The sequence below is a fragment of the Festucalex cinctus genome, chromosome 3 (assembly GCF_051991245.1).
Source record: "Festucalex cinctus isolate MCC-2025b chromosome 3, RoL_Fcin_1.0, whole genome shotgun sequence".
NCBI classification, from domain to species: Eukaryota; Metazoa; Chordata; class Actinopteri; order Syngnathiformes; family Syngnathidae; genus Festucalex; species Festucalex cinctus.
The window spans coordinates 3,533,097-3,546,464 of record NC_135413.1 but is presented as its reverse complement, the minus strand read 5'-3'; the positions used below and the strand labels follow the sequence as shown (position 1 = coordinate 3,546,464).

Genomic DNA, 13,368 nt, shown 5'->3' with positions numbered 1-13,368 from the left:
AAGGGACGTTCGTAAGTAGAGGTACCACTGTATAAACGTTTTATACTACTTTATAGTGTTAAAACTGTCATTGCACAAGTGCAATTCTTTGCTGACAAGCAAATTAAGAGAATTTGGGGGAAATAGTTCTCTTTGCGCACAAATCACGTACCGAAACCGTGGCCCAAAAACCGAGGTACGGAGCGTACCACTGGCTACCTGTAACGTTGCACACCAAGTCTAAATCATGACCAAACAAGTTACAACTTGACAAGCAGCAGCTCATCTTGGAAGGTGTCGCGTTGGTCACGCCTCTTTTGGTGAAATACGCCGTTTAGCAACCAAAATATGTGAATCGTGGAGATCCAATAAGGAAGTAAGTCATTCTGACCTCCCGTCACAACCACCCACAGCTTTCCTATTTAAACACCAAATCAACAACAAAAATGGCTAATCTTATCACTGGGATAAACGTGTTTTTTTTTTTTCACTTAACGTCGTACACCATCATCATCATTGTAGTTTCATAATTAGTGTGTGTGTGTGCGTGCATTTGTGTGAAGCTACCACTGCAAATATTACTTTCATAAGCTTAACTTGCTGCCGTGTCGTCATTGTCAACCTTTCAAAAAAAAAAAAAAAAAAAATCACACAATCTTAGAGCACGGCCGGGAGACTCACACCTGTATAAACAGAAAAGTTTTGCACCACAGCGCTAAATCGACACAGGTAGGAAAACAGCAGGAAGCATTAAGATTAAATAATAACCGGCATCTCAACTCTGATACACACAGATGCAGAAATGGAAGAATTGCAAAATTGCAACTTTGGCACTCACCATCTTCCTTGCATTCTTCCGGGGGCTTCGCCTTCTTGGCCAGGCGAGGATCCAGCCATGACGTGGTCTTGGTGTTGTGACTGCACAAGAAGAAGATGACGAGCGAGAGAAGATCATTAGAACAAAGTAACACTAACGACCCGCATCCAAGTGAGCGGGCCTGATTAGCAAACATTATCATGCATCAATTATTCAATAGAGAGGCAGGGCAGTGCTGCAAAGTTTACATAATAAACCACACAATAAGAAGAAAACGTCGACTTCTGCCAAGGCCCAAGTACACACACAGCATTCAAGTAGAAGTTAAACTATTTAAGAACTTGTTTCAGATATAGTAGTCTGGTGCGGTATGTAATTTTGGCCATTTCTGTTGGAAAAATTAATTTTCTTGTTTTTGTTTGTTTGTTTGTTTGGTTTTTTTTTTGGGGGGGGGCTCCGTTTAGGTTCAAATAAGACAAAAAATGTTAGGGTTCAATTTTTCCGCCCCTCGACTGTATTTTACACCACCATAGCCTGCTCTAATTTGAATATGCCAAATAATGACATTTCTGTGTAACACACAATCACAATTTTTTTTGTCTAAACCTATTATTTTGGTTGTGAGAATTGTTCTGGTATTTGTTGTAGTGATAATAGAGTGGCAGCCATCTTGAAAACCCAATATGCCTGCCAGAAAATGTGAAATTTCACAACTTTTTTTGTCTAAAATTTGTTTTGAACAAAAGTCAATAACCATGTAAAGTTCAAGTTCAGCTGTAGTTATTTTCATTTATATTTGAACATGAAACAACAAATTGCTGAAAGTCCTTCAAGTACCATGTCATATATATTTGACTTAAAAGGAACCCCGACTGTAACAATAAGTTTGCTCCATATGATTTATTTGGTTGTTACTAACATTACTATAAGATTAATTTTTCAAACATAATTTCCATTTTGATGCATTTTGTAGAAACATTATTTGTACGTACGTACGCCACCATTTTTTTTTACATCACAATGCAGTAGAATGGCCACTCGTTCTCTGCCAAGCAATGCAAAACGAGTATAAAGAAAGTGAGGTAAGCCTCTATAACGTTCCTAAAGAAACAACATGCGATCGTGAGTCACCCTCCCCCATGCTGTGCTCTCGAAAGCTTCCCCTGCAGGTTTTAGATGTTTCCATATTCCAACACACCTGATTCCTAAAACCAGCTAATCAGCAAGCTCCGCAGAAGCCTGATAATGATGCTGATATCTTTAGAATCAGGTGCGCTGGAGGACAGAAACATTTAAACCTGCAGGACTCTGACCCTCGAGGACCAGGATTGGGGAGGCCTGCTATAGGTTACTGAGTGTAGTCAAAAACAAAATTTGAGACACATATATCCATCACGGCACATGTTATTTGAAAGTGATCAAAAATAATCATTACATATATTCACCAACAGATTTAGACACCAAGTTCATGAGTGTATGTAACTTAGAAGGGACATTATGTGACATATTCAACATTTTGACAACCATTTTGAAAACGGTGTTATAAAATGAGGTTGAGGGGTGGGAAAAATTGAACCCCGATATTTCAGGCTTATTTGATCCCTAAACAAGCCTGAAAGCAATAACATCAATTTTGGCAAGAACCTTTAATTTTAGGCTTATTCTTGACATAACAGCACCAGACTATAATCTAATGGTGCTTATTCCACAAAGTTTAAACACATTTACACTTTCTAAACCACACTTTTCCAAACACCAAATACACCTAACGGGAAAAGAGATACACTCCTTCTCATAATGTTTATAAAGAAAGCTAACCACACGGATATCCTCGTCAGAAAAGTGATTGACGACCACTGATGTGAACTGAAAATGATCACAAAAAAAATTGCTGTGTTTGGATTTGCATTATCAGCTATACCCCAAAATGTTTAGGTTTTTAAACATTTGCATACAATTTTCATCATATCTAAGATGTTGAGATTTCAAAATTAATTCAGCATAAATTGTAGGTGAGGTGGATGAATCGATTGGGTGTTGCAAGTACAACCCCTAGCAAAAAGTATGGAATCACCAGTCTTGGACTAGCACTCACTCAAACGTTTTATTCTGTACATCAAACTCAGATCAAACGCATGAAACAGTCCTAATGTCATTCCAAAGTGCAACATCTTGGCTTTCAGAAACACTTAAAGAAATGAAGAAAACACATTGTGCTGGTCAGTAAATGTTACTTTTATAGAGCAAGTGCAGGGAAATAAATATGGAATCACTCAATTTTGAGCAGAAAATAAGGACACACCCAGTCATTTCCTTTCCTTAATTGGGCACCTGCCTCAAATGACATCTGCTCGTTAGTCAGCAGTTAAAAACAGTGCAGTAATCACAACTTGGAGGGCTGCTGGACCAAGTGGATTGGCAAGAATCATGGCTCCAACAACGGAAATGTCTCTTGATACCAAAGATAGGATTATCAAACTTCTTGAAGAAGGTAACTATGCCAGGTCGACCTCAGCCGACAGAAAAGAGGATCCCAAAGAATGCAGGCCCAGAAATGAAAATACAATTCAGAAGGACTCGAGGAAAACTAACAGAAAGCGCTGGCAATCACAACCAGCATACGTAACAAAAATTGCGAGCACAAAGGCTGGAGAAAAACACGAACCAGATAAATACTTGCAAAAGGCAAGGTATAAAGAAGTAACAGAAAACGCTTGCAAAAAGTATGCAAAGGAATAAATACTCCTTGAAACAAGGAAAATATGCCACCAATCAATTGTAACCAAAAGCGCTGTGGATATACTCACACGTGAACACAAAAACAGGAACAATATCAAACAAGACTATGACTATGACAATAAACATGGCTATATGCAGTGTTGCCACAGTTACCTTGAAAAAGTAACTTAGTTACTTTACTGATTACTTGGTTTTAAAAGTAACTAAATTGCGTTACTGATTACTTGATTTTAAAAGTAACTAAGTTAGATTAAAAGTTACTTTTTTAGTTACTTTCAGCAGCTGCCGATAACACCATCTCAACATAAAAATAATGCAGTAGAAACGGAGTTCCAAATACTTTATTGAAAGTGCATTTTTAACATGAAAATAAAGTTTTTTTTTTATGAAAAACAAAATAGGCAGTCTCTCTTGACTTCTTGTAACGTAAATACTTTTTATAAAACAAAAAATAAAAATCTATCCAGGTTGAAAATGAAAATCCCCTAAATTCCTCTATTGTTTGTTTGTTCCGCTATTCCAGTGTGTACACATGTATCAGTTTAAATATTTATTAGTAGTTATTGACAGTTATAATTGTTTTTTGGTTTGTTTGTTTTTTCTCTTCAAAATAAGGATCAGGAAAACAAAAGGTTGATAATTTTATGTTAAATATAATTATTTAACCTTTAGACAGACACCAACACAATTAAACAGAATATTTGCACATTGTGAAGTATTTCAGAAACATAAATTTAAGACATGAAATAAACCTACCGTCCAGCCAAAAGAAATATGAAGCCACCTTACGGAACAATAAATCTATCAAACACATTTTAACCACTTAATATATGCAAAAATATTTCCAAAAGTTAATTTCCCTTTTTAATCAACAATTTTTGTATTTAACAATTTTTTTTTCTTTTGTCATCACTTTCATTTTTGGTTAATGTATGACATCTTTTTTTGTTTTTTTAATCTGAGACACGATGATGACCACATAATCACTACTGTTTATATTTTGTTTTTTGGGCTGTCGTAATCGCGGGCACGTCTCAGTTCTCCTATCTGCTGCTCATGCTAGTTGTAGACATTGACAGGGAGCCACAAACTGAGAAATGAGATACTTGCAGTGTGCTTTTAGCTTAGCTGGTGTGTTGGCTGTGGGACATACCTGTGTCGTTTGAATCCATGCATTGGATCGTCACGGGAGTTATTCTTTTTGGCTCGCGCGCAGTACCAACGCCGGCCCGGGACATACAAGTGCACCGAGAGGACTCGATAGCCATGGGAAATACCGAGATGTACGGCACCGGCTTCTACTAACTGTCTCCATTTGTATGTTGTCACTCGTTGCGCGCGCGCGCGCGCCGTGTCGCGAGCACGGAAACACGGAAGTAGCTTGAATGGTGATGCTACTCAAATGTAAACAAAACAAGTAGAGCACGGCGCAGAACTCTTGCTATTGTTATGAAAACCATAAAGCCTCACTCGCAACCGATACGGTCATTTAGCTCCCCTTGACGAACGATGGTTCGGTCGAATCGTTTTTTTGTTCCACCCCTACTGAAAACGTAACTTGTCTGACGTCACTCCCCCTGGCGAGAGGGCGGAGACGACCTCATCCCATAATGCTTCACGGACCAGTTGAGGATGGAAATAAATTATTTTTTTTACCACTTTTATGGTCCATAATGCACACTTTTTTTGTTGTGTTGTGTGCCTGTTGGTTAATAAAACTAGTAGTAAAAGTATCATCACTTTTGTTTTGAATGTGCAAACCATTCATGACCAGACCATGGCTGAATTCAGTGTGGTGATCAATGACTTCTGCCTCATCTTCGTAGTTGTTTGTGACTGTTACAACAGTGAGATAGTTTGCCTTCTTCATGAAAATGTGGAGTAACGCATTGATTCTCTGGACAGTAACTTTAATCAGACTACTTTGTAGAATGAAGTAACGCGTTAGACTATTAGTTACTTTAGAAAGCAACTTTTTTGAGTAACGCGTTACGTTACTAAGTAACGCGTTACCGGCAACACTGGCTATATGGCTATGAATCAAAAGGTTGCAGAGAATTCTTGTCGCTAGTAGCAGTAAGCAAGGAATAATCCGACAGTGGACTGCTGCACCAGGAATCCTTTTCAAGTCCACTAATTGCTGATTAGGCAATGGACCCCAGGTGTGGTACGGAAGGAAACGCCCGCTCACATGACTGGGAGGAGAGGGAAAAAACAAACAACACTGAGAGCAGGATCATGACACTATACACGTACGGTTGCCAAAGATGTGGGCTGTTCACAGTCAGCTGTATCGAAGATCTGGACCAAGTACAAACAGCATGGGAAGGTTGTTAAAGTCAAGCGTACTGGTAGACCAAGGAAGACATCTAAGCGTCAAGACAAACAACTAAAGGCCATATGTCTTGAAAACAGAAAATGCACAACAAGTCAAATGATGAAGAAATGGGAGGAAGCTGGAGTCAATGTATGTGTCAGAACTATGCAATATGGTTTCAAGGAAATGGGATTTACATACAGGAAAGCTAAAAGGAAACCATCATTGACGCTTAAACAAAAAAGAACAAGACTGCAATGGGCTAAGGAGAGGCAATCATGGACTGTGAATGATTGGATGAAGGTTATCTTCAGTTATGAGTCACGAATCTGCATTGGACAAGGTGATGACGCTGGAACTTTTGTTTTGTTTCCAGTGAGATTTACAAAGAAAGAAAACATCCAAATTCCCACAGTCCTTGATGATATGGGGATGCATGTCAGGCAAAGGCACTGGGGAGATGGCTGTGGTTAAATCTTCAATAAATGCACAAGTTTACATTGACATTTTGGACAGCTTTCTTATTCCTTCAAATGAAAAAATGATTGAGGATGATGAAATCATTTTCCAAGAATAAAATGCATCATGCCACAGAGCAAAAACTGTGAAAGCATTTCTTGGAGAAAGACGCATCCAGTCAATGTCATGGCCTGCAAATAGCCCAGATCTCAACCCAATTGAAAACCTGCGGTGGAAATTGAAAAAAAATGGTCCACAGCAAGGCTCCGATCTGCAAAGATGATCTGGCAACTGCAATCAAAGAGAGTTCGCACCAGATTGATGAAGAATACTGTTTGTCACTCATCAAGTCCATGCATCAGAGACTGCAAGCTGTCATAAAATCCAGATGTGGTGCAACTAAATACTAGTGATGTGTTTTTTTTCTTTGTTTTTCATGTTTCCATATTTTTTCTCTCCTCAGAATAGAGTGATTCCATATTTATTTCCCTGTACTTGCTCTATAAAAGTAACATTTACTGACCAGCACAATGTTTTTTCTTCATTTCTTTTAGTGTTTCTGAAAGCCAAGATGTTGCACTTTGAAATGAACTTACGACTGTTTCATGCTTTTCATCTGAGTTTCATCTACAGAATAAAACGTCTGTGTGAGTGCTCGTTCAAGACTGGTGATTACATACTTTTTGCTAAGGGTTGTAGTTAATGCCTTTCCTAGATGGACAGGCTGGGAACCAAATGTCCATTATTGGAATTGTGGAAGGCGTTTTTATCACAGGCATGTATAAAATGTATGGCTGGGTTTATTGAGTAACTTAACTGACACATAATGATGAGCCTACAACATGCTATGTTGTCCATGTTAAAAGAGCACGTGCCATTAACTCGAGCCTGGTGGTGGTCCTAGACAGTTTTACCTGGAGTGGCAACGTGGGGAGAGGAGGTTCAGTTAGGAGGGCTATGGTTATTATTTCGACTGAAAAACATTGAAACACGTTTTCTTTTTTTTATGTGGAAAAAGACGGAGACCTGGAATGGCCCCTGCTACCGATTTAAAGCCATTTAGAAAAGAAAACAGGTAAGTTCAACTAAAATATGTTAACACACACTCATGCACGCACGCACGCACACACACTCACCGACACTTCGATTATTTATAGCTGGCAATCTCTCGGTCCTAGACTTTAACAGTGCTAGTGACAGAAAGACCAATGAATGGGTTAAGGTACGCTCATAGATTCTAAATGTTTTTAAAAGGAATTAAGTGTAGAATTAAAGTATATGAATATTTCAATTTTTTTTTTTTTTTTTTACCAATGAGGGCAAGGGGGAGAGAGTAGGTTCATTTGGGATGGTGGTGGTTATTATTTTGACTGAAACACAACACATTCAAGTGTAATAGACACTACAGGACAATATGTTTTACACTGCAAAATGAATGGCTCATTGAATCAAAACATACTCCCAGCCATTTTCACTGAAACAACCCCCCTTCACTCACTGTTTTACTGGATTTACTGGACTGATTTTGCAAGGCCCACAGAATATTGTGTTCTTTTGCTATAAAACATGGAACCTACCAAAAGAAAGATTAGAGGCTCTTCTTTCATCAGGAAAAAAATATTAAAAAAAAAAAAAAAAGGGGAAAAAAGGGTATATTTCTATCTGTTTCCGTTTTACAGCAATTACCTTTAGAATATAGCTAAGTTTCATCATACACGTTTATTCACAAATCTGTTTAGAACTGTGGGGAAATCAGCTTGTTTGCAACATGGCCCTGGTTGATCTCTTATTCTGCTGCCACCTGTGGGCCGTTTTTGCAATACCTATCATTGCTTCAATAGTTCTCTGCAGTTCAGAGGCTGCATCAAAGCCTTCTGTATGCTCTAGCATTAAAAAAAAACAAAAAAAACATTTAATATCGAACGTATTTATACGTTCTTAGAGTATTTCGTGATCTGCCCAGTTGCAACGCTTGCAGCGGCCGAACTGATTATAGCAACCTGCAGCGTCCCTGCTGGTTGGCTGTTCGTATGTGTTTTTTCCTCCTGAATTTGTATAATGTCATCTCATTGCATTGCCAATTTTTGTTCAGGGCAGGATGGTCTGAGCCTGTTCTGGCTCCCCAGAGATGCGGTTTTAAGTGGAAAAAGACGGAGAACTGGAACGGCCCCTGCTACCGATTTAAAGCCATTGAGAAAAGAAAAAAGACAACAAGTTCAACTAAAATAGGTCAACTAACATGCACGCAAGAACGGCTGTTGGCTGTTACCTGAACAACTGTGATGTTATTTTCAGTTGACAGCAAGCAGCAAAATGGCTGCCTACTGACATGGGTACAAACAGGTGGATTTTGCTTCTTAATTCTGTAACAACTATGGCCTATGGCCCAGCACACCCTCTAATTTTTTTTTAGTTTGCTTCTTCTAAGGCAAATTCTCTGCAGTTGCATAAATATTCCACTGCCCAGACAGGATCTAAGCTTGGTTAGCTCTGCAGGTGGTCACCCAACCACCAACAAAACTCTTTTGAAGCCGCTGACCAGGAGACAAAGGAATTTATGCGTCTGCCGAAGGAGTCTATTCGGGCCCCGACTTCCCGGAGCCCGAGAAACGCCTTCAATGAATTGGAATATACAAAAGACTGATCAAAGGAATGTTTATGAAGTTTCTTATCAACCAGGGGGGATTCTCTGGCGTCACCCCTCCAGGGGGCACTCCTGGAATGCCTAGATGGAGCAACAGCACCGTCAAGTGGTGAAACTTGGAACTATCCTTAGTGACAATTCATACAAGCAACCGCATTTTTACACATTTATACCATGATAATTCTTAACAGATAACTGAACTACGTATGATTCATGTTATATCTTTGTGTGTATGAACGTCCTATTTCATTTGTACTCTATAAGGAATGAAAGGTAATTAATATCTTTCAGTTCAGTCAGATTAGGCTCAAGTAGAAATTACCTCACAAGTTGGTTTATGATGCATTAATTACGATGTGTTAAACGGGTTGTGTGGGGAAACTGATTTGCCAGACTGACCAAATTTAATGCCAAATTATTAATCCCTTTAATAATATTTTTTTTAAGTCTGCGCTAGCAAACAGAAAGGGTGTGCCACCCCCTACTGAAGCCCCGCCCACAGACTTTAAAAAGACGAGAGGCTCTCTCTTCCAAATCCTCTTCCAAATCCTCTTCCAACTTCGCTCCTCCAACATCATCTTCCGATCGTTCTCTACCTGCAAGTTTCCCAGCCTGCTCGAACTCTTTGTTCCAAGAAACTTGCTAAACACGTGGCCCCTTTTGTCCCTGGCAGCAACCGTTGCTACGAGAGCAGACACTCGCTCCACGCCACGCCAAAGCAGGCGCAAACTGCAACGCTGACCCCAAAGACTCTTTTACTCCTTTTTTCCTTGTTTTTTTTTTTTTTTACCATCGGTGATTGCCCGCCAGCGGCGAGCTCAGCTGCCCCGGGGTACACTTGCCACGTAACGCCGGACTCAAGGTTGTTGCACCTAAGCCGCCCAGCACCTCACCTGCTATTCGGTGGCCCCCCGCCGCGGTGCTAGCTCACCTCCAACGGCTGGCCTTCCCCGTACGCAGGCGCGTAGCGGACCGAGCTCCAACACCTGGAGTTGGACAGCTGTCCGGCAGAACCAACCTCGCCGGAGAATCAACCTCGCCGAGTCGCCGACCAATCAAGGGACGCAACTACGTCAGCCCCCGAGCGGCTTCCTTGCTCACCTGTGGAATAGCCCCTTTTTTTGATTTTCTTGCCTTTTATAACGAACATTGACTATTTTTCCCCCTTTCAAAAGACCGCCCGTTTCTGTTCGCTTCGACGCAACACCTATTCTCGTAAGTCCACGTTCCCCAAATCGGTACCAGTGTGTGCAACTTACGTTTGAAACATATCACAGATCTGGCAGGTCAAATTTCTCTTTTCCCTGTTTCCTTATTCATTCGCATTCCTTCCTTATTTTCATTAGCTTTATTTTATTTCTTTTCTTCTGACGGTAGAATAGTTAGATAGGCAGTGTTTTGATTCTGTAGTGTAGCAATCGTGAATAAATGCATGTTTTATTAACTCTATTCCGCCTAAGTCATCTGTGTTTCCGAGTGGATTATTATTCTTTTGTTAGTACAACGAACCACTGAATATCGAGTGTGGCGACTTTATATTATAAATGACTGATGAAGAAAGGATTTTGGTCGTTGTTTGCTCCTGTTAACCCAAAGCAAAGCCAACGTGGTGCTCCTAGAGGTTATCGAGGTAAATATAATTTACCTCTGTAACGTCTAGATTATTAATTCGTCCAAAAGATGACCCAATTATCGCTACATAATGGTGCCGGCCGTGTGAGGCTATATAACATAAGAAGATCCACTCGAAAATACAAGACTTTGGACGTGAAAATTAAAACACATTTCACGTAGTGTACCTAATCATTTGGCTCTGTGTAAAAAGGAAAACATTTCTGCTTACATAGACTGCACTGACTTTACCCTTCAGCGTTGAATCGAGCGTCTGTTAGCCGCTATCTTGCGTGTGTTACCACCTGAGTGGCTTGCTTTAAGTAAACGAGAATAACGGGATTGATTGATGGAAGAAAAGAAAGAGCCGGTCACCGTTTGAGAAAATAGTGTCTTGTATTTGAAAACGTAAGTGATAGAACTCGAGTTGTGCAACTTTTAAAATTCAGCTGGCTGAATTTGAAGTTGTTTGTCTTTGTGTGTTGTGTTTCCAGAAATTGTGGGAAGTCAGGTGACAGCCGATGTGCATCGCTTTGACCAGACTCGAGTTATGTGCTTCGGAGTAGCTAACCGCGAGCAACGTAAACAACGTCCGAGTCATTTTCCCCGTGTCCTCCTACACCTAGCTTGTGGGAGAAGTTTGAGTCGTGATTGGGCTTTCTGTCGCCGCCGACTCAAAGTTTCAGCTCGTGGCGAGCGGACTAACAGGGCGCTGACGTTAACTGCAGACCAAGTACCGTTTAAGCATTTCCACAAGGTGGCGCCATAGTCCTTGTGAAGTCGAGCTGTGTGGCTCGTGGAGGCGTGGTTGAGTACCTCCCCCTCCCTTCTCGTTGGCGAGTTTGAGCCACACCTGCAGACGCCCCGAAAGGGAGTGAGTCTTGCAGGCTGTCAGCTGTCAGTCAGTGTTTGAGGTGATAATATCACACGTTGAGCTTGCTCCGCTGCCAATAGACAACTGACCCCCCACTGCTGCTTTTAACGCCGGTGGCCCTTGCTCCGCGATAATTCTGATTCAATGTTAACACATTGCTTTTGAATTGTTTTCCGTGTCGAGCGTTGTACTAAGTGATTGTAGTCACCGTTAGTACGCAAGGATAAAAAAAAATTATCCACGTCCGATTAGACGTATTTGTAGGCTCAATTGACTGCTTGCGTTTAATGATTATAGTAATAGCCGACCGCATTCTAGCCTTTTACGCTGCCTAGCGTGAGAGCAATTACGGTTGCATCAACAAAACATACTGCTGAGTCAAATTAATACAAAGGAACTATTTACACTGTTGTGTTTTTCTTTTTTTTCTTATTCCCTTTTATCCAGTTTCATACTCAGCTAACTAGCTGTATTCTTGACTTAACATTCCACTTAATTTCTGGTGTTGTGTTTGTTTAGTTGGTTTGGTAAACCAAGTATTATTATTATTATTTTCTTCTCTTTTATTTTTTCATTTTTATCCACATTTTTAATTTTGTTTTTGTTTGTTCTTTTGTTTTTGTTTTTCGGTTGTGTCTAGTTAATAAGAAGGTGTGAGTTCGAATGAGCTATTATTAGAGAGGCAGCTCTAATATTTCTGTCCAGTTTTGCAGTTTCTGTGTCCCAAACCCCGTCCACAAGACATTTGCATAAAACTGTACTGACACTGTAATCAGTCATTTGACTAAGACTATTAACCCCTTTTAAGTTTATTTTCCCCTTTTCTGCTTTGTTGTTTATTTAATTTAATTTTAATTTCAACTTTTAACTCGACTTCCAAAAATATATATATATATTTTTTTATTTATTTTTTTTTTTTTTTATTTAGCTTTTGGGATTGACCGCTGCAACATTTCAGAGTTACTCTGTCCCTTATTTAAGCTATTCTTTGCTGAGTGAATCAAGTTGAAGTTAGTATTATTATTTTAATTTTATTTTTTTTATTTATTATTTTATTTTTTGTTGCTGTTTGTTTTTGTTTGTTTTGATAACTGGAATTGATTTCCCACAACTATAGTGTAAGCTGTGCGTTGCATAGCCCACTCCAAATCTTTTGCTTTTGTGGCAATTTCCCTTTTGATAATTTGAACCCAGTGTGTATTGTTGACGATAATACTTGATAGCGGTAGTTAGCTAACTGCGTACGCTAATTAACTAACTATTAAACGCTAGTATAAGTTTGATCGTCTAAAAAGCTATTGACAATATGGCATCACTCCGAGAGACTCCCAGCCCCTGTGAGAGCTTAGATACCTGAGCTCAACTGGTGCAAAAGCTGACCAAGGACTTGTTACCTGGATACGCTGAGTCTATTAGGGATGCGGATGTCAATATGCTAAATGATAACCTCGTTCAACTCATGAGCGACGCTGAGACAAAAGCCCCAAAGGACAAATCACTCATTCGAATGCTCGGATGTCTGACTTTGAACCTTGCCGCGCAGTTGAAGCTGAGCGATGCCGAGGATTGTCAAGTGAAACACCAACTTGACATGGCACGACAGCAGAGCCGTGATGCCACGGCACAGCTTGAAGCCGCCCACGACCGAGTGAAGGTCATGGAGACCCAGCTGGTTGACGTTAAAGCGCAGCTGGATGAGGCAGAAGCCCGCGCAGATGTGGTGCTAACCGGAAATTTGGACAGTGATGCAGATGAGTCTGCTTCCACTGGCGACTCCCCTCAAAAGATTGGTGAGTTAACCCAAGCTCTCGCGTCCGCCGAAGAGACAAATCGAGAGCAAGAACAACTGCTGAGATCCGCGGCAAATGAAATTCACAAACTAAAAGCAGAGGTGACTGACTTGACTGAACGACCGTCAAAAGACCAAC

General features: G+C 40.2%; 1 protein-coding gene across 12 annotated transcripts in view; it reads right to left on the bottom strand.

Moving 5' to 3' along the window:
• magi2b (membrane associated guanylate kinase, WW and PDZ domain containing 2b) overlaps positions 1 to 13,368 on the bottom strand; it is a 738,212-nt gene that overhangs the window by 423,066 nt on the left and 301,778 nt on the right. For all 12 annotated transcript variants that reach the window (XM_077515476.1, XM_077515479.1, XM_077515478.1 and 9 more), the window contains one exon: positions 818 to 897. In XM_077515476.1, coding sequence (XP_077371602.1) covers positions 818 to 897 — 80 coding nt within the window. The remainder of the gene's footprint in view (positions 1 to 817; positions 898 to 13,368) is intronic.